This window comes from Excalfactoria chinensis, chromosome 1 (genome assembly GCF_039878825.1).
Source record: "Excalfactoria chinensis isolate bCotChi1 chromosome 1, bCotChi1.hap2, whole genome shotgun sequence".
NCBI lineage: Eukaryota > Metazoa > Chordata > Aves > Galliformes > Phasianidae > Excalfactoria > Excalfactoria chinensis.
Window position 1 is genome coordinate 183,073,926 of NC_092825.1, and position 25,234 is coordinate 183,099,159.

General features: G+C 61.2%; 3 protein-coding genes across 21 annotated transcripts in view; 2 read left to right on the plus strand and 1 right to left on the minus strand.

Annotated features, from left to right (window-relative positions):
- Positions 1 to 95: 95 nt before the first annotated feature.
- PGAP2 (post-GPI attachment to proteins 2) lies at positions 96 to 17,705 on the plus strand. Of its 11 annotated transcripts, none has more exons than XM_072327062.1 (7): positions 96 to 211; positions 1,667 to 1,841; positions 3,681 to 3,933; positions 6,117 to 6,223; positions 10,961 to 11,069; positions 11,149 to 11,246; positions 17,619 to 17,705. In XM_072327062.1, exons 2-7 carry the CDS (start codon positions 1,677 to 1,679, stop codon positions 17,688 to 17,690), a joined length of 804 nt encoding a protein of 267 aa, XP_072183163.1. In that variant the 5' UTR covers positions 96 to 211; positions 1,667 to 1,676; the 3' UTR covers positions 17,691 to 17,705. The 11 variants fall into 11 exon arrangements, with proteins under 11 accessions (XP_072183163.1, XP_072183168.1, XP_072183173.1 ...); XM_072327061.1 differs by having other exon boundaries at positions 115 to 215; XM_072327065.1 differs by having other exon boundaries at positions 115 to 215; positions 6,117 to 6,211.
- RHOG (ras homolog family member G) lies at positions 12,898 to 18,063 on the minus strand. Its single transcript, XM_072327073.1, has 2 exons — positions 17,951 to 18,063; positions 12,898 to 14,864 (listed from the first exon to the last, which is right to left on the minus strand). Exon 2 carries the CDS (start codon positions 14,843 to 14,845, stop codon positions 14,270 to 14,272), a length of 576 nt encoding a protein of 191 aa, XP_072183174.1. The 5' UTR covers positions 14,846 to 14,864; positions 17,951 to 18,063; the 3' UTR covers positions 12,898 to 14,269.
- Positions 18,064 to 19,208: 1,145 nt separating this feature from the next.
- Positions 19,209 to 25,234, plus strand: part of STIM1 (stromal interaction molecule 1) — a 35,922-nt gene continuing 29,896 nt past the window's right edge. For 8 of the 9 annotated variants that reach the window (XM_072327077.1, XM_072327079.1, XM_072327076.1 and 5 more), the window contains exon 1: positions 19,609 to 19,850. In XM_072327077.1, coding sequence (XP_072183178.1) covers positions 19,742 to 19,850 — 109 coding nt within the window. In that variant the 5' untranslated portion in view covers positions 19,609 to 19,741. Of the gene's footprint in view, positions 19,226 to 19,608; positions 19,851 to 25,234 lie in introns of those variants that run through there. The other variant, XM_072327074.1, reaches the window with a different exon arrangement.

Sequence of the window (25,234 nt, forward strand, 5' to 3'; positions counted from 1 at the left end):
GCCTGGTGGGGCCGCTCCGGCCGGGCACTAACGGCTGCGCTACGGGGATGAGGCGGAGGGGAAGCTGGGGAGGAGCTGCGGGAGGATGGGGGGGCGGGAACGAGAACGGGGTGGGGCGAAGGGGAGGAGGGATGAGCAGGTGCTCGGCCTGGCCGAGCAGGAAGGGGCGGCCCGGTGTGGGAATGGACCAGCGGCGAACGGTCTGAGGCGGGTCGGTGGGTGCGGGGCGATAGTGGGGGGGGCACCGGAGCAAGGGGGGGGAGGGGGCGGCCATTGGGATCCGGGGGTGTCAGGGGGGTCCATGGAGCGGGGGGAGCTGCGGGCTCTCGCTTTGTTATGCCCTCTGTCCGCGATGGGGCAGGGATGACTGGGGGCTCCCTGGGCTGTTTGTGAGGGTGGGCAGCGATAGGACAAGGGGGGGTGGTTTAAAGGGAGACAGGGGAGGTTCAGGTTGGATCTGAGGAGGGAGTTTTTCATGCAGAGGGTGGTGACGCACTGGAACAGGTTGCCCAAGGAGGCTGTGGATGCCCCATCCCTGCAGGCATTCAAGGCCAGGCTGGATGTGGCTCTGGGCAGCCTGGGCTGCTGGTTGGTGACCTGCACACAGCAGGGGGTTGGAGCTGGATGATCATTGTGGTCCTTTTTAACCCAGGCCGTGCTGTGACTCAGGCACCCCAGCCTTCATTCAGAGCATCAGCAGTGTGGCTGGCTGGGAAGGGGGTCCTGCTCTGTCCTCACTTCCATGGCTGTAGCTGCATCTCTAAAGCTTCCATCCCATAATAAATGAATCCAAGTAGATCAGCAGACCCTGAGGTGGTCACGTTGTTTGACATCACCCTTTGCTGCTCCGTGGTAGCAGCAGCAGGCCCTGCGTGAGATCTTGCCCTGTGCCCCTCAGACAGCAGCAGCTCTTTGGGATACAGCCCGAGGTCGCAGTGCAGGATGTGACCCTGTGTTGCCCTTGGTCCTGCTGATAATTGGCTTCAATGGGGATTGTCTGCGAGGAGGATTTGTCGTAGAGCCCGAGGTGAGAGAGGATGCCAGAGCTCAGCATCGTGGCCCTTTTGTGTCCCCAGGTGGAGGGGAGCCGGTGTGGATGGGAGAGATTTATGCCACATGCAACTTTGTCCACCACAGCCTGAGGCATGCAATACAAACAGCAGTGCCTGAGAGCACTGAGTGCACCTGGCTGTTGCTGGGACACTGAGCCAGAGGCAAGCTGCCAGGCTTAATAACTGGCCTGACCTGAGCTGTGTGTTGTTGAGCAATGCTTCTAATCATTCAAGCTGAATGCTGTGGTCCTGCAGCTTCCTTGAGGTGTGGTGTTGGCTGCGCTGTGCTCGCAGGGCCCTGTCTGGGGCAGCACGCTGCACTGTCAGCACAGCAGCTCCGAGCTCAGCCGAGGAACGATCTGGATGGCTCTACCCAGCAGAAATGCAATCGCGTGTCTCTCAGCCTCGTGCTCCAGAGCTGGAAGCATGTCCCACGCAGCTGATGCTGCTTTCAGCTGCTGGTGCCTCCATCCAGCTCTCAGGCTGCTGTGAAACACCAGCTGTGCTCAGGTTTCTCTGTTTACAACTTATAGCTTGATGCATTCACGCTGGGAGCTGTTGGGGACCGAAGGGCAGCGAATCCCTCCCTCCCAACGTGTGCTTTTTGCTTTCAGGTCCATCAGCATGCTGCAGGTACCGCTGCCCCTGGATCGCGATGGGATCCTGTTCCGCCTCCGTTTCACCACTCTGGCTGTTGGGACTGTGTTCTGCCCCTTGTTTGGTTTCCTTTTCTGTGTGATCTGGTCTCTGCTCTTCCACTTCCAGGAGACAACAGCCACCCACTGTGGGGTAAGTGATGTTTGCCTGCAGCGTTGCTGAGCTCCTCTGCTTACTTACATCAGTAAGGAGCAGGTGTAGAGCTAAGAGAGGGGGTGACCCTGGGGTTGTACAGGATCCATGCTGCTCCTCCTGCCCAGACACAGTGGGGTGATAGAGGTGGGTGATGGTGATGAGCTGGAGCTGGAAGGGTGACGTGGACTCCTGAGGGCAGTGGGATCCCAGTGGTGATTGATGGAGAGAAATGACACGTGCACATTGTCCCCTCCCTGTGGGATGTTGTCCTGCAGGACAGGCACATTGAGCAGTGCAGCAGGGATGCTCTGAGGTGTCCTGCAGCTCCAGATGTGAAGTGAGGGCTCCTCAGCTTCAGCTTATGGAGATGCCAGGATGAAAGCAGGAAGGTGGAGGCCTCCAAAGTCCTGGCTGGGTGAAGGGCAGGCAGGGACCCACTGCTGCCTGTGCCAGTGTGAGAAGCAAGGGACATCATGAAGCAGTGTGTGTGAAGCAAGTGAGAAGGAGCTGTTTCCTCAAGCAAACAGCAGTTGGTCTGAGGAGCTTCGGTTTCCTGGCTGTTACTCCATGTCACCACCATCAACACTGTCAAGAGCAGACCAAGCTGTATCCAGGATTGTAGAGCTCTCGGGGCAGCTCTAAGAGCCTCTGGGGCACCAGGTTGTCTTGGCTTCAATCAAAGGAATGATCTCCAAAGGAGCCAGTCAAATCTGCTGGATCAGCACTTGGTTCTGGTGCTGTTTGGGGCTCTTTAGATCACTGAAACTCTTTTGTCTGCTGAGGACTGAGAGTCCATCCCTCCGGGCAGGGGAAGATCATCATTAATTACAGGATGGTAAAGAGAGCTTTCAGCTGAAGTTGTTGGGCAAGGGAAACCTCCATCCTTGCTTCTCTTATTGATTCAGTGCCAATATCTAATTAGTTTTAGATAGGGGAAAAAAAGAGCTAGCTTTGATCCTTCTACCTGACCCATCCCCACCGTGCTCACTAAACCACCCGTCCCATTGCTTCAGAAGGCACGTGGGGTACAACAGCTGTACAACAGGAAGGAGTGAGGGTTAAGGATGTCAAGATGAGAAACTTGAGCAGGGTTCCCAGCTTGCTGAGCCTTCTCAATAGGCTGCGGCAGTGCTGGGGGCTGGATGGCCCTGCAGGCTGCTGTTGTGTTACAGAATCACTGGGCTTGGAAGGGACCTTTGGAGATCCCTCAGTCCAGCCTTACCCCCAAAGCAGTTCTGTACAGTCTTGGAACAGGAGAGCACCCAGATGGGTTTGGATGTCTGCAGGGAGATCCCCATCTCTCAGGGCAGCGGTGCTGGAGCTCTGCCCCATCACAGCACAGATGGAACTCCCTGGGCTGCACTCTGTGCTGGTGCCCCTTGTCCTGGCACTGGGCACCACGGAACAGAGCCCAGCCCCATCCCCCAGCCCTTCAGACACTGATAAGCACTGCTTAGATTCCCCCCAGCCTTCTCCAGGTGCACAGCCCCAGGGCACTCAGCCTGTCCCCATCACGAGATGCTCTCCCAGCAGTACCCAGTCTGCCTGGAGCTGGGGAGTCCAGCACTGGATGCAGTGCTGCAGCTATGCCCTCCCCACGGCAGAGCAGAGGGGAGGATCCTCTTGCTCACTCTGCTGGCCACACTCTGTGCAATGTATCATATATCCCTTTGGCCTTCTTGGCCACAGGGTGCTCAGCTCAACCCATTGCTCAATCAGGACCTCCAGGTCCTTCTCTGCAGAGGTCCTTTCTTCCAGATCAGCCCCACCATGTCCGTTTCCTGGCTTTTGACGTGGCACTTTTGCCATAACAAGCCACTTTCCCATCTCTTCCAGGTCCCAAACTACCTGCCCTCCATCAGTGCTGCCATCGGAGGAGAGACCCCGCAGCGCTACGTCTGGCGGCTCTGCATTGGTCTGCACTCAGCTCCACGTTTCCTGGTGGCTGTTGCCTATTGGAACCACTACCAGAGCTGCCACTGCTCCCACCCTCGCTACCTGCGCCTGTGCCACTTCAACCTGCTGCTCAACGTGCTCGAGAACTTTGCCCTCCTCGTTCTGACCTATGTGTCCTCTTCAGAGAACTACGGTACGTGGCTCCTTCTCACTCATGGAAACTCATGGCAAACCCCAGCATGGTAAGCTCATGGATGCTGAGTTCTATAAAAGGTAGGATTTATATCATAGAATCACAGCACGGCCTGGGTTGCAAAGGCCCACAGTGCTCATCCAGTTCCAACCCCCTGCTATGTGCAGGGTCGCCAACCAGCAGCCCAGGCTGCCCAGAGCCACATCCAGCCTGGCCTTGAATGCCTGTAGGGATGGGGATATGCCAACCCCCAAATGTGGACAGGGTTCCCAGCCACTAAATGAGACACCAGCTCAGGCTGCCCAGGTCCCCATCCAACCCTGATCTCTGGGGATGGGGCACCCACAGCTCTGGGCAGCAGTGTCAGAGCCTCACTGCTCTCTAAGTAGAGAATTTCCTCCTCACATCTGGCCTAAATCTCCCATTTTAAAGCCATTGACAGCAGCCCTCCAGCTCCAACCTTCCTGCCAACTCCTTATCCACCCTTTGAACCCATATCACTCCAATTTAGGGATAGGGATGTGGTGTGAGACCACGTCAAAGGCTTTGCATACATCCAGCTAGATGACATCCTTTGCCCTTCCCTTTATCCACCAATGCCATCGCTCCATCACAGAAGGTCACCAGCTGAATTGAGCATGACCTGCCCTTGGTGAAGCCATACAGATCACCTCCTCATCCCTCATGTGCCTTTACATGAATTCCTGGTGGCTGCATTTCGTTGCCCAGCCTGCCATCCAGCTGTAGTGCCGTGTTCCCATTTCTGTGCTGAGGATGTGCTTAATGCTGCTCATCATCACTCAGTGCTGCTCCTGCTGTCAGCACAGCCCCTCTGTGGCCGTGGCACTGAGATGGTTCCTGCCTACTGCCTCTTAGCAGCAGGGTTAATTTCCTGTATTGACTTCAATAAATGAGAGTCTTTCGGGTTACATCAGAGCGTGTGAAGCAATGGGCTCAGAGGTGCTTCTCATCCGTGGGTCCCATCTGTGCTAACTGCAAGCAGTGGGGCCCAGTGGTGGTGGCAGCATGGAGTGGCAGTCACCAGGTGGTGCTGCTGCAGAGGGCACGGAGCTGCCTGGGACTTGGTGGTGAATGCTGGGTACAGCCATGGGATGTGGGGGTTGTAGTCACTGCAAAGGGAGAGACCATTGCTGCATGGAGAGCAGGTTTGGAGCAGGGCTGACAAAAGGAAGCTAGTTTGTCTCCTTGCAGGAAGGGTGAGGATGGGCTGGAGCTGGTCCTGTACTGAGGGCAGAGCTGCAGCATGGATTGCAAGCCTGCTGGCTGCCTTTGGAAACAGGCCGTGCTCTCTGGGCCCTGCACTGATGCCATAACAGGGCTGTGGGGCAGGATGCATCCAGAACGCCCATGGGTGCCCTCACCCAGCTGCAGCAGGCAGAGGAGGGCTCCGGCTCATCACCTCTGCAGGGCACTGCCACGTCCTTACCTTCAGCTGCTGCCTTCAGCTCCGTGCTGGGGGACGTTGTTCTCCTTCCCCTGAAACAAGGAAGAGAAAGAAGAGGAGGGAAGTGTGGTTCTTACGGTCAGGTGTCGTGGTTGCAAATTCAGCCTGTGGGTTCCGTTCCTGGAGAAAAGCTTGGGGAATGCTTTGGGAAGAAGTACAAAGAAAAGCATTTGGCCCGAAATCTCCCGGCCTTTGTGTGTGGCTCTGGGTTCTGAGTGCTGCCCCAGTTCCACACCACTCCAAGCAGTGATAGTTCCAGCCTGCTCTGCAGTCAGTGTGGGTTCAGCAGTGTGCTGGACGGCCTTGGTGCTGGTGCAAAGGCTGCTGGCAGCTGTTACCTAGCAGCTGAAATGCAGGAGGCCAGCAGGACGTGCTGGGCAGGCTCAATGTGCAGCCAACTGCTGGGCCTCAGTTTCCCCATCCATCCCAGGAGCTGCTCCTAAATCTGTTTGCAACCATTGGGGCTCCCAGACCAGAAGGCAAGTAGAAGCCCTCTCTGTGCTTCCCAACACATTATGCACACAGTTTGCAGCCTCAGCCCTAGGGGAAGACACAAGGCATGGACACACAGCTGTCATTAGCTCTGCATGGCTGCCATGCTGCTGGGGCTGCCAGCAGTGCTGTACCCACCATCCTTTGCCCCCAAAGCCTCCCTTGGTACTTCTGTCTCATTTCCGTGCTTAGATTTAACAGGAAACCTCTTGTCTTGTTGATTCAGCAATCCACGAAAATGCCTTCATCGTCTTTATCACGTCAGCTCTGGGCCACATGCTCCTGACGTGCATCCTCTGGAGGATGACTAAGAAACACACAGTAAGTCCCGAGGTACAGACACTTTCCTTTCTTCTCTCGGTGCTGTGGTTGGGGCTGGCGGTGGAAGGGCTTCATCTATTGCTTGCTTCTGAAATGACCAGATCTGGGTGCTGAAGGTATTAAAGATACAGGGTGAATCTGGTTTCTGGTCACCAAAATTCACATTTCGCTCCAATTTAACACAACAAACAGTGGAGGAATCTTTTGATTTCCTCTTCCGGAGTTTTCACGTGGAGCCGATCCTCCAAATGCCATCTCCTGGGGTCCGCATTGCTGCCCTTCTCCCCTTGCTTGGGGGAGCTGAGCTGGGCTCTGTGTTGGGGAGCAGTACTGCAAGCAGGGAGCAGCTGCAGGCGGCTGTGGGTCTCATGCAGGCTCTGGGGCTTCTCTGCAAGAGGCTGCAGGCTTGGGCAGCTGCTGGGCCACGCTGCACATCAGGCAGAGGATCTAGACTCCATCATGTGCACCCAGCTGTGATTGGTGCCCTGTTGGGATGAGCCACGAGCAACAGCACAGGGCAGCATGTTCAGCTTTGAAACTGTGTGTGCAGGAGCTCTGAACATCTGCGGTGCCTTTTGCATGTGCAGGTTTGCCTGGGACACTGACCTGGGGCTGGCTCAGGGGAACTGGGTCCATATGGAGCAGGACGGGTGCTGTGCCTGGAGCTGGATTTGTACAGAGCAGGATGGGTGCTGTGCATGGGGCTGGGGCCATATAGAGCAAGAGGGGCACTGTGCATGGGGCCATATGGAGCAAGAGGGGCACTGTGCATGGGTCCATATAGAGCAGGCTGGGAGCTGAGGCTGGGACTGGGTCTGTGCAGAGCAGGACAGGTGCTGTGCATGGGGCTGGGGCCATATGGAGCAAGAGGGGCACTGTGCATGGGGCCATATGGAGCAGGATGGGAGCTGAGGCTGGGACTGGGTCTGTGCAGAGCAGGATAGGTGCTGTGCATGGGGCTGGGGCCATATAGAGCAAGAGGGGCACTGTGCATGGGGCCATATGGAGCAGGATGGGAGCTGAGGCTGGGACTGGGTCTGTGCAGAGCAGGATGGGTGCTGTGCATGGGGATGGGGCCATATAGAGCAAGAGGGGCACTGTGCATGGGGCCATATGGAGCAAGAGGGGCACTGTGCATGGGGCCATATAGAGCAGGCTGGGAGCTGAGGCTAGGACTGGGTCTGTGCAGAGCAGGACGGGTGCTGTGCATGGGGCTGGGGCCATATGGAGCAAGAAGGGCACTGTGCATGGGGCCATATAGAGCAAGAGGGGCACTGTGCATGGGTCTGTATGGAGCAGGATGGGAGCTGAGGCTGGGACTGGGTCTGTGCAGAGCAGGACGGGTGCTGTGCATGGGGATGGGGCCATGTGGAGCAAGAGGGGCACTGTGCATGGGGCCATATGGAGCAAGAGGGGCACTGTGCATGGGGCCATATGGAGCAGGATGGGAGCTGAGGCTGGGACTGGGTCTGTGCAGAGCAGGACAGGTGCTGTGCATGGGTCTGGGGCCATATGGAGCAAGAGGGGCACTGTGCATGGGGCCATATGGAACAGGCTGGAGGAGCCCCTTGAAACCCCCAGTCCCACCCCACTGCATCCCTCAGTGCCACATCCCCATGGTTCCTCAACACCTCCGGGGACAGTGACCTCCCCCTATTCCTTGGGCAGCCCGTGCCAGTGCATTAATACTCTTTGGAGAAGAATTTCCCCCTGCTATCAGACGTGGTGCAGCCCTGGGGCTGATTACAATTCCCATCCTCCACCCCAGAGCTGGGTGTCCCCATACAGTGGCAGCAGATGGAGCCATGGCTCGGGCAGAGCACCCAGCATCTCCTTTGCAGCAGAAAACTGCATGTAGGTGGCTGTGCTGTGATTGCCCACAGCCCTGCCTGCCCCATTGCATCCTTCACACGTGCACTCCTACACAGCGCTCAGCTCTGCACCAGGCAGCACTGCAAGGGGATTTCCTACTGCTGCTGCTGTGTGCTGCTGTGTGCTGCTGTGTGCTCTGTGCTGTGCTCTGTGCTGTGCTCTGTGCTGTGCTCTGTGCTGTGCTCTGTGCTGTGCTCTGTGCTGTGCTCTGTGCTGTGCTCTGTGTCCCCCCCCCCCAGCCCACTGCTGAGCAGGGAAGTTGCTCAGAGCTGCTGGTCGCCTCGCAGGGTTATTTTAGGGGAAGGTCTCCGTGGTGGGAAGCTGATGCTGAGAACAAAGCTTTGTGCTGCTGCACGGCTGTTGTGCATCGTGGTGTGAGCTCCTGCCCTTCTGTACAGCGGGTGGGAAGCTTCACACCTCCCAGTTCCCCAGAAGGGCTGGATGTTATTGGGAAACACCTGAAGGATGATGAGGCCGTCACCACCAGCACAAGGTTGTGGTGTCAGGAATGGTCCCTTCTGCAGCACCAGCATAGGCTGCTGGGGGGTCACCATCCCTGGGGGTGTTCAGAGCAGTGGGGATGTGGCACTGAGGGCAGTGAGTGGGCTCTGATCCTGTCTATATAAGGGGAAGGTCCTGTTTTGGGAACTTAGAGTGAGCTGGAAAGCAGCTGATGCTGCCTTTTTGGGTCTCAGCAGAGCTTTGGGTGCTGTTTCTCACAGTATCCATCAGGGCAAAAGGGCACAGCACAGCCAGCATCCCAGGGCTTGGACCTCAGAGCTGGGGCCAGGAGGGTCAGCTGGGGTTGAGGCAGTCAATGGGCACAGCCTTGAGCTCAGGGGGGGCAGGACAGCACTGTGCCATAGGGCCAGGCTCTGTGTGGGGCTGGGTTTGGGCAGCTCCGGGTATCCCACAGTTCCTTGGTAACGGTGGCCATCAGATCACCTGTGCTGTCTGCCCCTGGGCTGCCTCCTTGCTGCTCTGTGGCCGAGCTGTGCTTTCAGCAGAGCACGTGTGTGTGTGTGACAGGAATTGGTCTTGCAAAAGCCTGACATTCACCGGGGCCGGTGTTGCAACAGCCTTGCTGCGAGGGCAGGAAGGTGCTGGGGAACTTGCTCGCAATGGGGAAGTGAGGATGGTTTCCAGTTGCAAGGTGGCATATGGGGATAGAAAGGAAAACGAAGCCCTGCGGGTGTGGGGGGAAGGGAAAGTGGGTTTGGGGCAAGAGGGGATGGAGTTGAGAGCCCCAGCTGTGTGCTGAGCACCGTGCATAGGGCATGGCATGGGGGCACAGCCCTGCACGGAGCCCTCCCATCCCAGCAGCAGGGCACAGCACAGCAGGGCTGCTGGTTTCACTTCTCATTTGCAAACATCTCCCTGCAGCTGCTGTCACTGCAGGCTGTGTACTGGGGCATGGCTGGGCTGCACTGCTCACCCCATAGCTGTGGGGCTGCAGCTCCTGCTCCTTGCTGAGGGCTCGAACCCTTTGCTGTCAGGGTGCTGTAGCTCAGCTCAATGCACAGCTACCAGCAGTGCAAGCACCGAGCCTGGCTGTGGGGTGGGTGCAGCAGCAGTGTGTGCTGGGGGTCCCCAACCCCCATTGCTCTGCAGATACTGCAGCACTCACTGCAGGGAGGCCAGCAGAGCGAGGTGAGCAGCACGGAGCCCCAGCAAACCCAATGCAGAGCAGTGGGGCTGCCGTGTTAATGCCAGCTGGCTGAGCTGTGGTGTGGCCCCATTGCAGCCCCATGGGGGCCGTGAGCCCACACGGGGGTCCCACAGCACCGCTGGGGGGGGGTTGGGGTTTAACACAGCCCCACACAGCGCCGTGCACCTGCAGCTCTGCTTCTCCTCTGCTACTGACTCAGCTCCATGTGCACGAGGAAACGTGCTGCAGCACAAAGCCAATGTGCTGCATGGCCAGATATAACACGCTGCGGCCGGCCGGGTCGGACCCACATCCAAACACAGCACTGTGGGGTGAGAGCAGGGGGACGGGGCCTGCAGCCCCACTGCAGCAAAAGCTGGGTGAGCCTTTGGGCTGAGGATGGGTGGTGGATGCAAACAGCTCACAAGGTGCTGCCTGAGGCTGGGTTATCCTCAGTGTGCTGCAGCCCCATCGGGATGTGCCTGAAGCACTGCAAGCAGCAGCCTCCTGCATGGCTGCACTGCTGGAGGGGGTGAGCCAATGCCATGCAGTGCAGCAAAGCAGTGTGGTGCAGTGCAGCGTGCTGCCATGCAGTGCAGCGTGGTGATGGACTGCGTGGTGCAGCGCAGCACAGTGCCATGGGTTGTGGTGCATTGCAGTGCAGCACTGTGCTGCATTGCATTGTTGGCAGCAGAGCGGGGCTGTTGCTACAGGGGAGCAATGGGGCTGGAGCAGTGCTGGTGGCCTATGGGGTGTATATGGGGGGCTGAGCTTCCCCAGCCCCAGGTGCCCCATGAAACCGTGGGGCCGCTTTTCCTCTCTGGGTTTTCCTCTGCACCGCAGCCTGCGTTTGTGCCCGTGGGGTCATGGAAAGTGTGATGGGGCCGTTTACATGTTCCTTATTCTCAGCAGTCCCTGAGGATGGAGAGTTTTGCCTCACGTGAACCGACAGACACAGGGGGGAAATTCCCCTCCCACTCAGAGCCAGGAATCACAACCGGGTTGGGTTTTGTGGGTGGCATCCCCTCATCCCCGCCGTGCTCCTGTGCTGTGGGTTCCCCACAGCCACCCAGGCTGGGGGATCCGGTGGGGCCATCGCTGTGGGGTTGGGGGGCAGAGCCCACATTAGGAGGGGCTGAGTGCTGAGCCATGCTGAGCCGTGCTGAGCTATGCTGAGCCATACTGAGCTGTGCTGAGCCGTGCTGAACTGTGCCTTCCTTCTCTTCCAGGAGCGCAAATCCTACAAGTGGAAGCAGCTGCTCTTCTTCATCACCTTCATCACCTTCTCCATCGCCGTCTGTGTCTATTTCCACCACAACTGGTACTGCAGACCCGGAGGTACGGGGGGCACAGCTGGTTGTGGGGCAGCCATGGGGCCCAAGCGTTGCCCGCTGACCCACCGTGCTTCCTCCCACAGTGTACACCATCTTTGCTTTCCTGGAGTACGTGGTGGTCTTCTCCAACATGGCCTTCCACATGACAGCCTTCTGGGACTTCGGCAACAAGGAGCTGGTGGTGAGCTCGGTGCTGGAGGACAAGCATTTCTAACTGGGTGCCACAGGGCTCCTATGGGTGCTGCTGCCCCACAGCCTGGCCTGGGGGCTGCTGTTGCCCCCTATGCTGAGCTGTGCAGGTGGGACCTCGTGGTTGTGGGACACGAGGGCTGACAGTCGCTGCCTCTTTGCAGTGGGTTGGGCAGAGCAGTTGCAGCTCGTGGTGTTGGACCCATTCCCTGTGTGCCGCTTGCACCCCCCCAGGCTAATGGGGTTTGTTGGGGTCCCTTCATCCACAGCCCCCAAAATGAATTTGTGGTCCAAAAAAGTGAGCAGCTTGGGTTTCTCTGCCTCAACAGCACTGGGACTGTGGGCATTTTGCTGCAGGGTTGGGTGCAGTGCTGGGATGGGGGTCCCACATCCCCATCCTCGTGTGCCCCCATCTCCCACCCAGGTGGGCACACAGCCCGTCCTTGCAGCACCTTCTCCTGGCTTTGGAGGATGAAATAAAGCACTGAGGATTTTTATGAGCTCTCTGCAGTCTCTGGGCCCGTTGCAGCCCTTTGCTGCCCTCCTCTTCCTCCCCAACCCCCATTGTGGGGTCTCTGCTGCACCCGGAGCTGTCTGTGCCCCCACCGTTTGGGGGTCCCGTGGGTGCAGTGCTGGGTTGCTGGAGCAGGGCAGCGGGGCAGGTGGGGACACACAGTGTTCCCTGCAGGACCCCGAGGCGGTGTGGGATCCGGGCTTTGGGCTGGATGGGAGCTGGTGGCTGCAGATGCCGCTGGGGTGGCCATGGCACATGGGGGAGGTGGCTCGTGGGGCTGGACCGGCTCAGGACGTCGGGGCTCCCCCGGTGCTGCCCACACCCCCTGACCTCATACCGCAGGGAAGAGGAAGCCGTGAGCTCATCCCAGGGCTGGGCTCCGTCCTCGCCTTGTCCCAGCCCCCCCCCCCTCCCTCCACCCGTCCCCACCGGGTGCCGGAGCGCTGCGTCACGGCCGTGCGCCCTTGGCACGACCACGGGATGGGGACGGGATGGGGACGGGGCAGCGCTGCCTTGTGGCACCACCGCCCACACCACCCTTTGGGCTCCCCCCCCTCCAGCGGCTGCGGGGAACAAAGGCCGTTTGTGTGGGGCTACGTCCGGCTGTGGGGCCACACAAGGGGCCCCTGTGCGCGGCTGACCCCGACCCGTGGGGGGCTGCAGTGCCCGGATCCCCCGTACCCCACGTCTTGGGGCTGTAATGGGGCTGCAATGGGGACAGCCGTGGGGCTGCCATAGGGCTGCCAGGAGGGGCAGAGCATGAGCTGTGGGGACTTGTGGGGAAGAGACCCTCCTCCTGCAGACCCCAGTGGTCATCCCCGCAGTGTCCCCATCCCCGCAGTGTCCCCATCCCTATATTATCCCCACGCCGTGCCATATCCCCATGCTCATCCCTGTGCTCATCTCCTCCATGCTCCCCATTCCCTGCCATGTCCCCCAGTCTCCCCACACCCCACATTCCCCACAGAGCAGCTTTGTGCCAGCCTGGTGTCACCCAGGGGTGCAGTGCCAGTTGGGTACCCCCCCCCCCCCCCATCACAGGGACCCCAGGGCACAGGGATGGCTCTGGTGTCCCAGCAGCAGCTCAGGGGATGGGGCCAGACAGCAGAGCACAGGAGGCGTGGGGCCGGGGGGGGGGCTTTATTAAAAGCAGCTTGGAGGGAGCTGGGTGAGGGGATCCTGGTGCCACGGGGGTCCTATGGGACAAACCACTCTGCAGCACTTTGAGGGGTGACAGTGGAGGGTGGGATGGTGGTGGGTCCCCAAGGGGCGGGGGGTGCTCAGGCAGGGGCCGGGGGGTTCGGCTCCATGGGGCAGCCCTTTCTCAGGAGGTTGTTGCTCTGTGCCAGAGCTGGAGAGGTGTCACCCAAAAAGTGAATGCTGACTGACAAGGTGGGGTGGGAGGGGGTGGGATGGGGATGGGGTTGAAGATAAGGATGGGGATGGGATGGGATGGGATGGGATGGGATGGGATGGGATGGGATTGGGATGGGGATGAGATGGGGGTGAGGATAAGGATGGGGATGGGATTGGGATGGGGATGGAGATGGGGATGAGGAGGGGATGGGAATGGGAATGGGGATGGGAATAAGGATGGGGATGAGATTGGGATGGGAATGGGGATGGAGATGGGGATGAGGATGGAGATAGGGATGGGGATGAGGATGGGATGGGGATGGGATGAGGATGAGGATGGGATGGCGATGGGGATGGAGATGGGGATGAGGATGAGATGGGGGTGGGGATCAGGAGGGGATGGGAATAGGGATGGGTATGAAGATAGGGATGGGGATGGGGATGGAGATGGAGATGGGTGTGAGGATGGGATGGGGTGGGGATGAGGATGGGGATGGGGATGAGGATGGGATGGTATGGAATGGGATGGGGATGGGATGGGGATGAGGATGAGGATGGGATGGGATGGGATGGAATGGGATGGGGATGGGATGGGGATGAGGATGGGATGGGGATGGGGATGAGGATGAAGGGAACAGGAGGGAACCCAGCTGGCCCCAGGCCAGCAGGCAGGTAGTGCAGTTGGGCTCTGTAGCACTGAAGCTCACAGCTTGGGGCTGGCTGAGTTTGGCCACGCTGCACTCCATGGGAGGCAGAGAGCTCGGGGGTGCACAGAGCTGGGGGTGCGCGGAGCCAGAGGTGCTCAGCATCGGGGATGCTTGGATCTGCTGTGCAGTGATGTTCAGAGCTGGGGGTGCTCAGAGCCAAGAGATGCTCCGGGCTGGGGCTGCTCAGAGCTGGGGGTGCTCAGCAAAGGATGCTCAAAGCTGGAGGTGCCCAGAGCCGGGGATTCTCAGATCCAGGTGTGTTGGGGCTGCTGGGAGCCGGAGCTGTGTGGGGCTGGGGCAGCGTGGGGCCGGGCAGGGCCATGTGGGGCTGAGCACAGCCCGGGGTGCCCAGCGTGGTGGCAGCGAGTGGGGGCTGATCCCAGAGGAGGGTACGTGGCCGTGGTGGTGTCCATATGGGCACGGCAGCCCCGCTCTGCCCTACAGCAGCACACAGGGCCGCTTGGCTTTGGCCGGCGCAGGGTTGAGCACGGCGCGCACCGCCTCGGTGAACACCTCCTTAATGCCCTCCTGCTGCAGCGCCGAGCACTCCAAGTATTTGACGGCCCGGATCTGCCTGCACAAGCTGAGGCCCTGCTGGGTGCTGATGGGCGCCTGGTTCTGCTCCTTCAGGCGGCGCATGGTGTCGGGGTTCGTGCGCAGGTCCTTCTTGGTGCCCACCAGCAGCACGGGCACGCTGGGGCAGTGGTGGCACACCTCGGGGTACCACTTGTGCTTGACGTTCTCATAGGAAGGAGGGCTGGCGATGGAGAAGCAGATGATGAAGACGTTGGTCTGAGGGTAGGAGAGCGTCCGCAGGCGGTCGTATTCCTCCTGCCCGGCCGTGTCCCACAGGTTGAGGTTGATAGTCCGCCCGTCCACCGTGTTCTGAGCGCTGTAGTTGTCGAAGACAGTGGGGATGTATTCCTTGGGGAAGGCGTTGGTGGTGTAGCAGATCAACAGGCACGTCTTCCCCACCGCGCCGTCGCCCACCACCACGCATTTGATGCTCTGCATCGCTGCCGGCTTCAGCGGCCTGTGGGGAGAGATGGGCTCAGCTGGGGGCGCTCAGAGCTACCGCCTGCAGCCCCCGGTGATGGGGTGGGAGCTTGGAGCTGTGATGGGGGTTATGGGGGGGTCCCCAGAGGGACCATGGGGTGCATGGGGCCCTCTCCCATGGGGAAGTCACCCTTCCTCTTCCTGTGCTGACAGTGGCTTCCTGCTCATGGGAGTGGTGCTGTGCCCCCTACCCACCGTGCCCCATGGTGCTGAGCCCTGTGTAGGGCTGAGGGTGCCATATGGGGAGGAGCTGAGATGGGGCTGGGGAGCAGCATTGGGTGGGGGTGGAGGGGCAGCTGAGGGCTGTGGGGTGACCGCAGGGCTCTGCCACATCCCCTGCTGTGTCCATGTGCCATCCCCATCCCCGTCCCCATCCCAGGACTGAGTCAGGGCAGTGGGGAAGTGGAAACGCTCGTGGCCATGAGCACATCGCTGCCATAGGGACGGGTGGCACCAGGGCAGCGCCCACAAGGAGGGTCCCCATAGAACTGTGAGACCCCTGGGGTGGGCACAGGGTGAGCGTTTGTGGGCCCATTGGGTTCATCCTCCCCATGGCAGCACCTCATAGGGGCACAGGGACACCCATGGGTGGCACTGGGTGCACACACAGCGCGAGGGGCTGACCAAAGGGGTCTCAGTGCAAACAGAGGTGATGGCACCGCTGTGTCCCAATGGGGGCGGATGGAGCCGTGTGGGACCCCACGTCAAAGGTGCTCCCGATGCCACTGTCCCCAATCAAACAGCACCGGGATGCCACATGTGCCCCATGTGCTGCTGCCCCCCTGGCACACCCGGCTCTATCCCTGCCCTATCTGTGCCCCATCGCAGCGCTCAGCGCCGTGTCCCCATCCTCTCGTCCCCATCCCCGCCCCGCACAGCGCTGCTCTGTTCTCCCAGGAGGGCTCCGGCCGCCCCCGCTGCCCTCCCAGCCCCCTCCGCTCCTTAACCCCTTCTGCCCCCAATGCCATCAGGGCCGCGAGGAGCCCCACGGCGCGTCCCCCGGGTAACGCAGGGCAGGGGCGGCAGCGTCCCACCGCCCCCATCCCCTCCGGCGATCCCCATCCCCCCCCCCCCCCGGCCCACGCCCCGCTCTGGCCCCGGCCACCCCCAGCGGAGGCGATGGGGGCTTCGGGAAGAACTTCCGTGCGGGACCCCGAGGCGAAGCTCTGCCCCACAGCCCGGCCTCAGCCCCACGGGGCAGCCCCTCCCCGGCCCCGTTAAGAGGAGGGGAAGCGGAGGAGGAAGAGGAAGAGGAAGAGCCGCGGTCCCGCCGCGCTGCGCTGGGTGCGGGCGCCGGGGCGCGGGGTGATTCATAACCCACCGCATCACCGGGGCGGGGGAGACGGAGCAGCTGTGGGGCCGAGCAGAAAGGGGAAGCAAAACCTCCCCCGGCCGCTCACCCGGGGCATCCCCCCCTCCCACCTGGGGCTTTCCGTGGGGCTGCGGGCCGCTCCGCTGCGGGGCTGCACCGGCATCGGGCCGCTACGGAGAGCGCGGCTGCGGCACCCAACTGTGCGCCCTACGGCGTGCGCTGTGCGCCCCGCGACCGCCTCCGCTGCCCCCATCTCCGAACGGGGGGACACCGAACAGGACGCGGGGTCCCCACGCATGACCGCGGGTGGCACCGATGGGACACGATGTCCCCGGAGCGGAGGAGCCTCCGCTGCCGTGGAGGCTGAGGGTCCGATCGGACACTGTGCATCACCTCGGAACTCCGGGGCACTTACACTAACAGCCCCATCGGCACACACAGCCCCATCGGCACACAGCACCATTGGCACACACAGCCCCATCGGCACACACAGCCCCATTAGCACATTTAGCCCCATACATGCACCGGGGGCACTTTGGAGACGCAGCGTAGGGGAAAGTGGTGGGGGATGTGGCCGTGATTTGCCTCGCGGAACACAGGGATGGAGATGGGGATGGAGGGAATGGGGTCTGGGAATGGGGACGGATGTTCAGATGGAGGTGGGGATGGAGGTGTGGAGATGGGGATGGGGATGGAGGTGTAGAGTCAGGGATGGGATGGGGATGGGATGGGATGGGATGGGATGGGATGGGATGGGAATGGGATGGGATGGGATGGGATGGGATGGGATGGGATGGGGATGGAGATGAGATGGGATGGGATGGGATGGGATGGGATGGGATGGGATGGGATGGGGATGGAGATGAGATGGGATGGGATGGGATGGGATGGGATGGGATGGGATGGGATGGGATGGGATGGGATGGGATGGGATGGGATGGGATGGAGATGAGATGGGATGGGATGGGATGAGATGAGGATGGAGATGAGATGGGGATGGAATGGGGATGGGATGAGATGAGATGAGATGGGATGGGATGGGGATGGGATAAGATGGGGATGGGATGAGATGGAGATGGGATGGGATGGGATGGGATGGGATGGGATGGGATGGGGATGGTGAAGATGAAGGTGGAGATGGAGGTATGAAAATGGGGATGGGAGTGGAGGTGATGGAAATGGGGACAAGTACGGAGATGGGATGGGATGGGGATGAGATGGAGATGGGATGAGATGGGGATGGGATGAGATGGGGATGGGATGAGATGGGGATGGGATGAGATGGAGATGGGATGGGATGGGGATGGGATGAGATGGGGATGGGATGGGGATGGGATGAGGCGGGGATGGAAATGATGGAGGTGGACGGATGGGGCTGGAGATGAGGACAGCCCTTCAGGACACACGGGGGTCTTTCAGCCCCTCAGGCCGGCCGGTGAGGCAGCAGGACCCCACACAGCCACACAGTGCACCAACCCTCCCTGTGTGTGAGGAAGAGGATGGAAGATCCCCCCAATGGAGGAAGATGTGGCACCGGGGCAGCAGCACAGCGCCCTCAGCCACCCCAGTCTGAGCTGTGGGTGCAACTCATTGCGGACCCCCCCCATCCCCCGGCATCCCGGACCCACACTGGGGGCACCAGGGGGTGAGTGCCGCATCGGGACCGATGGACGCCCATCTCCTGCCTCTGCTGCCCGCTCCCCCCATCAGACCCCGCCCTCACAGCCCACCCCGCTCCCCCCCGCTCTCACCCCGGCCCATGATGGGGGGCACAATGGGGGGCTCCTCCGCTCCTCTCCGCTCCGCTCCGAGCCGTTCGGTCCCTCCCGACCCCGACCGTTCCTCCCGCCGAGCCCGGCCCGCCCCCGCCGCTTCCTTCCTGCCTCGGCCCGGAGTGGGGGGGTGTCACAGGGCGGGGGGGGGCGTGGGGAAGTGGAGGGTTTAGGGAGGGGGGGGGGGGAGCGTGGGAACGCGGGGGGGGAACTTCCCCTCGGGGGGGGGGGGGGGGGCTGCAATCGTCCCCTCGAAGCGTCGCCCCCAAACCCCACTGAGCCCCCACCCCAGGCACATATAGGAAGGATGGGCGTCCCCAGGCCCCGGTTGGGGCAGGAGCTCCACAATGGTGCCCTTTGGGGGCTGCCCCCCCATTGCTGACCCCATTCCGGTCCCTGTCCCCCCTCTCATCCCCACCCCAGTTCCTGTCCTTTGACCCGTCGCAGTCACCATCCCAGCCCCATCCTCATCACCCCCATCCTCACACCCGAGTTCTGCCTGTTCCCATCCCCATTCTTATCCCGTTCCCATCCTCACCCCATCTCAATCCTCATCTCATCCCAGTCCTCCCTCCACCCTCATCCCATCCCCAACCCTTCCCTTCCCCATCCTAATCTCCATTACCATCCCATCCCACCTCCATCCCCATCCCACCCCCAGCCATCCTTATCCCCACCGCCATTCCTTACCCCAGACCCCATTCCCATCTCACCCCATCCCCTGTCCCTGTCCCCATCTCCAGGCCCAGTTCTTGTCTCCAAGCCCATCCTATTCCCATCCTCATCCCATCCCATTTCCAACACACTGCTCATCTTCATTCCCATCCCAATCTTTGTCTCCACTCCCATCCCCATCCCCATCTCCATCCCCACCTCATCCCCACTCATCCCCACCCCACTTCCATCCCCACCCCACTCACATCCCATCCCATTCCCATCCTATTTCCACCCCCCTCCCATCCCCCATTGCTCCGGGGTGGGGGAGGGGCTCCTCTTTTCCCGCCGTCGTCTCTTTGCCTCCTCTCTCTGAGCTCCCCGACGCCCCATTCTGGTCACCCATCCAAGCGCCGCACGCAGCTCTTCCTGCTTAGCTTCCTCGTCCCGCCGGCGGCCCCAGTTCCTCCTCACGTCCAGCAGATGGCGCCGCGGCTCAGCGGAGGTGGGAGGGAGGGGCGTGGCCAAGAGAAGGGGGCGTGGCCAACATCTCGCTCTCCGATTGGCCGAGCGGAGGAGGCCCCGCCCCCTGTCAGCGAGGTGCGGCGGCGGCGCGGGCGGGTGGGAGGCGGGAGGGGGGAGATGGGGGGGGAACGGAGAAAGGGGGGGGGACGGGACCGAACGGAACCGTGAGGGGAGAGGAGGGAACGGGAGGGAACCGAGAGGGACCGGAACGGAGCGGAGGGGACGGGGAGCGGGGCGGGGAGCGGCGCCGGGCCGGCGGGGGGGCGTGGTTTGAGGGAGGGGGCGTGGCTTGAAGGGAGGGGGCGTGGTTTGGCTTTGAGGGGGCGTGGTTTGGTTTGAGGGGGCGTGGTTTTGCTTGAGGGGGGCGTGGTCTGAGGGAGGGGGCGTGGTCTGAGTGAAATGGGCGTGGTTTAAGGGGAGGGGGCGTGGTTTGGGGAGGGAGTTGTTTGAGTGGAGGGGGCGTGGCATAACGTGGCCCCGCCCCCTACCGGCAGCGCGGACGGCGTCGGTTCGGATCCCGGTCCGGCGCTGACCCGGCGCTGCCCCGCAGATCGCGGAGGCCTCGATGCGGAGCGGGAGCTGAGCCGGGCAATGGAGCTGCGGGCGGCGGCGGCGCTGTGGGTGCTGTGCGGGTTCCTTCTGCAACCGGCTCGGCCCGAGAGGCCGCCGGGCTCCCACCTGGACGAGACGGCCATCGCAGGTACGGACGGGCCGGGCCGGGGCGGTGGGGGGGGGCGCCTCGGGGGGGTCCCCGGGCCTCGGGATGGGGGTCGAGAGCCACGGAGGTCCGGGGGGATGTTGTGAGATCGGGGCGGTCCGCGGGCCGTGTTGGGGGCCGAGCCCGGCCCGATGCCGTCGGTTCGGCCCGATGCCGTCGGTTCGGCCCGCAGGAAGTTCCCCGGGCCGCGTTGGAAGCGCCTCTGCCTGCGGTACCGGCGGTACCGGGCCGGTACGCGCTGGGCCCCGGAGGGACGGCGGGGTCAGAGCGGGTCCCGGCCGCAGCGCCGCCACGGGCCGGCCGTGCTGGAAACGGCCGCTGTTTGGGGGCGGAGGGGAACGGCGGCTCCAGGGGGGGAGTCCGGGGTCAGCGGGGGGCGGAGCGGCCGCCGAGGGGACGCCGGAACGGGCAGAGCCGCTCCCGCACGGGGCGCTGCCCGGAACCGGCCCGCATCGCGGTGCCGGGATGGGGGAGGGGAAGGAGAGAACAGGAGGGAGGTCGAGGTCGGTCCGAGGGCCGGTCCGGTTCCGTCCCGCTGCGCTTTGCGGTGCCGGCTGGAGCCCCCCGGGCCGGCTGGGAAAGTGATCTGCGCCGCGGCCACGGGCAGGTTCGTGCCTGCGAGGAATGCTCCGGGCCGGCTATTTTTGGAGGCGGCGGCGGCTCGGGACGATTCAGCTGCTGCCTCCGAGCGGAGCGGGACGGGCTCCAAACCGACACCGCGATGAGCCGCCGCTCGGCCGTCACACGTGCGGCGGGGTCGGAACAACGTCCCATGGGGGAATGAAGGGATCGCAGGGCGATCTTGGGATGCTCCGGGCTGGAAGGGAGAGCGGCGATGCGGGGCTGGAGCCGGCCGAGTGGGAAGCAGGAGGGAGGCTGGTATCGCTGCACCGTCAGCTCGGTGTGCACAGAGGGGATGTTGGGTCCTTCCCTGCTGCCTGTGGCTGCAGGGCAGGGTTGGGGTGGGGGATGCGGGGGTCCCTCTGGGCCTGTGTTCTGTACCTGGTTGTGGCAACAAGCAAGAGTGGAGCCCCCACCGCAGAGGGTTGTTCCCATGCCCGGCAGCAATCACAGCATGGGATTTGCAAAGGCCCACAGTGCTCGTCCAGCCCCAACCCCCTGCTGTGTGCAGGTCACCAACCAGCAGCCCAGGCTGCCCAGAGCCACATCCAGCCTGGCCTTGAATGCCTGCAGGGATGGGGCATCCACAGCCTCCTTGGGCAACCTGTTCCAGTGCGTCACCACCCTCTGGGTTAAAAACCTCCTCCTCAGATCCAACTTAAACCTCCCCAGTCTCACTTTAAAGCCATTCGCCCTCAGGCTGATGCTGGGATGCTCAGTGTGGAGCTTTGGCAGCCTCAGGCCGTGCCTGCAGCAGCTATGGAAGCCCAGGAGGAGCAGAAGGAAGTCGTTAAGAGTCATTACGTTACCCTGCCCGTGGGTTTTGTACACAAATCCTGCTTGTTTATCCTTCGGACATAGCACTGGGTGCCTGCGTTGGCTTCCAGGCCTATTTTTAAGCAACCTACTTTTTCCACTTAGAAAAGGACGCGGCTGGGGGTGAGTCCTACCCCGGCTGCACCAGCTGGATGGGGATGCGGACCCAACACCCACTGTGTTCCCAGATAGGCTTTGCTCTGTGGGCCCAATGCTTTTATATGGCCCATAGGGCCACGTTGTGAGCTCAGATCAATTGATTCCTTCCTATTCCTGCAGCTCCCGTGCAGGGCTGTGTGCAGTTCTTGGTGCACAGGAACACACAGAGAGAGAGAAAGGGGGGGGGGAACGTCAGGAATGTCCCACAGCTGAACTGTGCCGGAGCTGCAGCCACTGCAGGAAGGGGGAAATAGCACGGGATTAAGGCTGCTCAGCATCGCCTGTGTTTAGATCTGTAAGGCTGCCAGCGCATAATTCATCTGTGACTAAGCAGAAGTAGTTGTTGTGTTGGGTTTATTTCCCCCCCCCCCCCCCCTTCAGAGGTGGGAGAAACCTGAATTGGGGGGGGGCAGGAGGAGAATGGATTTGTGGGGGGGGGGGGTCCAGATGGGATGAGAGGTGATGGGGTCAGGTTGGGGATAGGGGAGATCCCTTCTCCAAAGGGCAGCCAGCACTGTTGGGTTGGGACCCCCCCCCTACCCTTCACCATAGGTGTGTGCCCTCAGCCCAGGGTCCCAATGCCCACCCACAGCCCCAGGCAGTGCTATGGGGTGAAGGGCAGCCCCTCACATCCCAACCCATCCCTCCTTCCTTCAGCTTACAGCCATCCCCCCCCCCATATCCCACCCCCCATCTCTGTGCCCCATACAGCACCAGGGAACGCAGGCTGGAACTGTCTGCTGTTGTTGGGAGCTGCTGGTCCGTAATTAGCTTACACTTAAATTAAGTGGTCTGGCTCTAAACTGAGCTAATGGGGCACTTGAATTTGATTAGCGCTGCTGCTCATCAACTGTTGCAAAGGGGCCTTTTAGGGCTCTTGTTCACTGCTGACATCTCTTGTCGGCACCTGAGTGCTCTATAGGAGCATCTGCAAGCAGCAGCCACGGTGGGGGCAGCTCCAGCTGTGGACCCCCATGTGGGGGACCAGGGCTGTGTGTCCCCATAGCAGACAGCTCTGAGCCCAACCTGTATAATGGGGGGTACCAGGAGCACGAGGGCTGCTTTAGTTCTGCCCCTTGCCCTGCAGGTGCTGTGGTTCTCATCCTACTCTTCCTGTGCTTGTCTTACAGCCATGGTGCTCAGCAGCACAGGGCCCTGCAGGAGGCTGTTTGCTCAGCTGCCTTGGGGACGGGTTGGTGCCAGCTGGGTGGCTTTGTGCCCACGGGGCTTTGGACGGCAGCACTTTGTGTCTTTGCTGCTTAGAAATGATGGATGGAGAAGGAGGCAATGCCTCTCCTAGGAGAGCTGGGTGTTGGCAACTCGATTGGAACCATCACATCGTGAAGGCTGGAAAAGCCATCCAAGAGCCCACTGAGCTCAGTGCTTCATCCCCATATCTCACACCATGCCCCGTCCATCCCTGGAGGTGTTGAAGGCCAGCTTGGATGTGGCCCTGGGCAGCCTGGGCTGGTATTAATGTGAAGGTTGATGGCCCTGTGTGTGATGGGGGGGTTGGAGCTTCATGATCCTGGAGGTCCCTTCCATCCCAAGCCATCCTCCGGTTCATTGATCCCACCGTTCCATCCCTGCTCGCCCCATTCACCTGCATTCATCGCCCTGCCCTGCAGTGCCACATTGCAACCTCAGGTTCCTTTTGCAGGGCTCCAGCTGCCGTCAGCACGGCGCTGCCACGTCGCTTTGGTTGGCGAGGAAAAGACAAAGGGCTCCTTTCTGCACCGGGCACAGCCCTCACCTCTCAACAGGGAGATTGATTTTCAGCCTGGCCATTGTGGTTCATGCTGGGGTTGGCTTTGTGTTCTGCTGTGACGAGGAGCTCAGCCCTGTGAGGTCTATGGGAACCCCCAGGGCTGTTCCCTATGGAACACTGGGAGCTGTGCCCACCCTCCGTGGGTTGGGGGATGTGCTGAATGCTCTCACTGCACCACGGATATACCCCAGCAAGGGAAGCCCAGCTGCTCTGCGTGCACTGAGGGTGATGCCATGTGGGTTTATGTCAAGTTGATGGGACGAGGGGGAATGGTTTTAAACTAAGGATGCTCCCTATCCCTGCAGGCATTCAAGGCCAGGCTGGATGTGGCTCTGGGCAGCCTGGGCTGCTGCTTGGTGACCCTGCACACAGCAGGGGGTTGGAGCTGGATGAGCACTGTGGGCCTTTGTAACCCAGGCTGTTCTATGATCCCATGGTGGGCTGCCCCTCCACGAGCTCCTGCATCCCCTGCAGGCAGCAGTGTTGCCCCCCAAGGGCAACCCAAATCCTCCCACAAGCCAAAGCTTTGGTGAAAAGCAGAACTGCCGAATCTCTGTAAGATCAGAGGGATAAATAAGGTTAAAATGGGGAGAAGATGCCCTTGTATGGCGGTGTGGGGCTGGTGATGCTTCCTGGAATGAATTGTGTTGTAAAGGGACGTTCTCTGTTCCTGATGGGGAGAAGCAGCAGCCCAGCACCCGAGGGACCACCACAAGGGGCTGATGCTTTGTGGCTCATTGCACACCCACTCAGGCTGCTGGAGCTGCTCTGTTTGCCCATGGGTGCTTCTCTTATCTGTTGGGTATTCCGTAAAGAAGAGAGAGATAAGGGACGAGGAAGAGATGCTTTCTATGGAGGGCTGCTTTAACCACTTCCTTCCAGTGCTGCATCTCACAGCTCCAACCCAGGAGCTGCTCAGGCTGCAGAGAAAAGGCCCACAGTGCTCACCCAGCTCCAACCCCCTGCTGTGTGCAGGGTCACCAACCAGCAGCCCAGGCTGCCCAGAGCCACATCCAGCCTGGCCTTGAATGCCTGCAGGGATGGGGCATCCACAGCCTCCTTGGGCAACCTGTTCCTCCTCAGATCCAACCTAAACCTCCCCTGTCTCACTTTAAAGCCCCTTGGCCTTTAGGGGTAGAGCCCAGCACTCAAAGCAGGTTGCTTGGAGCATCCCATGTGCTGCACAGGGCACCCAGCTGAGGGTGGTGAGGAAGGCAAGCTGTGCATGCTGTGCATGCTGAGCCGTGCATGCTGAGCCGTGCATGCTGCGCCGTGCATGCTGAGCTGTGCATGCTGTACTGTGCATGCTGAGCTGCGCTGCCGTCACGCTCCTTGCAGGCAGAGCTGCTGGCACAGCTCAGTGCTGGGCTTCCATCGGCGCTTTGAAGCATCCCATCCATCTCCTTTGATCCCAGCACGGCTCTGCCAAACAGCCACCGTGCCCAGGTTGCTCTGCAGTCCGTCCTGCTGCAGCTGGATGCCAGGCTGCTGCGTTAGTGCTTCTCAATGGATGCTCTTTGGGAGCCGGAGGGGGATGGTGGCACACCTTGCTCTGGTTGCTCCCGGTGTCACTCGGAGCTGCAGGCTGGAGGTCCCAGCTTCCTTGCAGTGATGCAAGGAGGGTTAGATCCCTTGGCAGTCGGCTTGTGGTGGCTCAGGTTTGGTTTCTTCTCAGCTTTCTTGGGCATGGTGCAATTTCTCAGGCACTGGTGACTCATTGAGCTCCTGCTCTGTGGTTTCCTGGCTTTCAGCAGCGTCGCTTTCGCTTTGGTTGGATTTGCATTGCAGTGCCCCAGGGCTGCACCAATAGAGGGGCAGCAGGCACGAAAGAAGGGACTGTCCCCCCCCCCCCCGTCTGCCCTCATGAGGCCCCATATGGAGCACTGTGTCCAGACCTGGACCCCCCAGGGATGTGGGATTGGATCCAGAGGAGGACAAGGGGATGCTCAGAGGGTCCAGGCATGATCAGAGGGATGGAGCAGCCCTGTATGGGGGCAGGTTG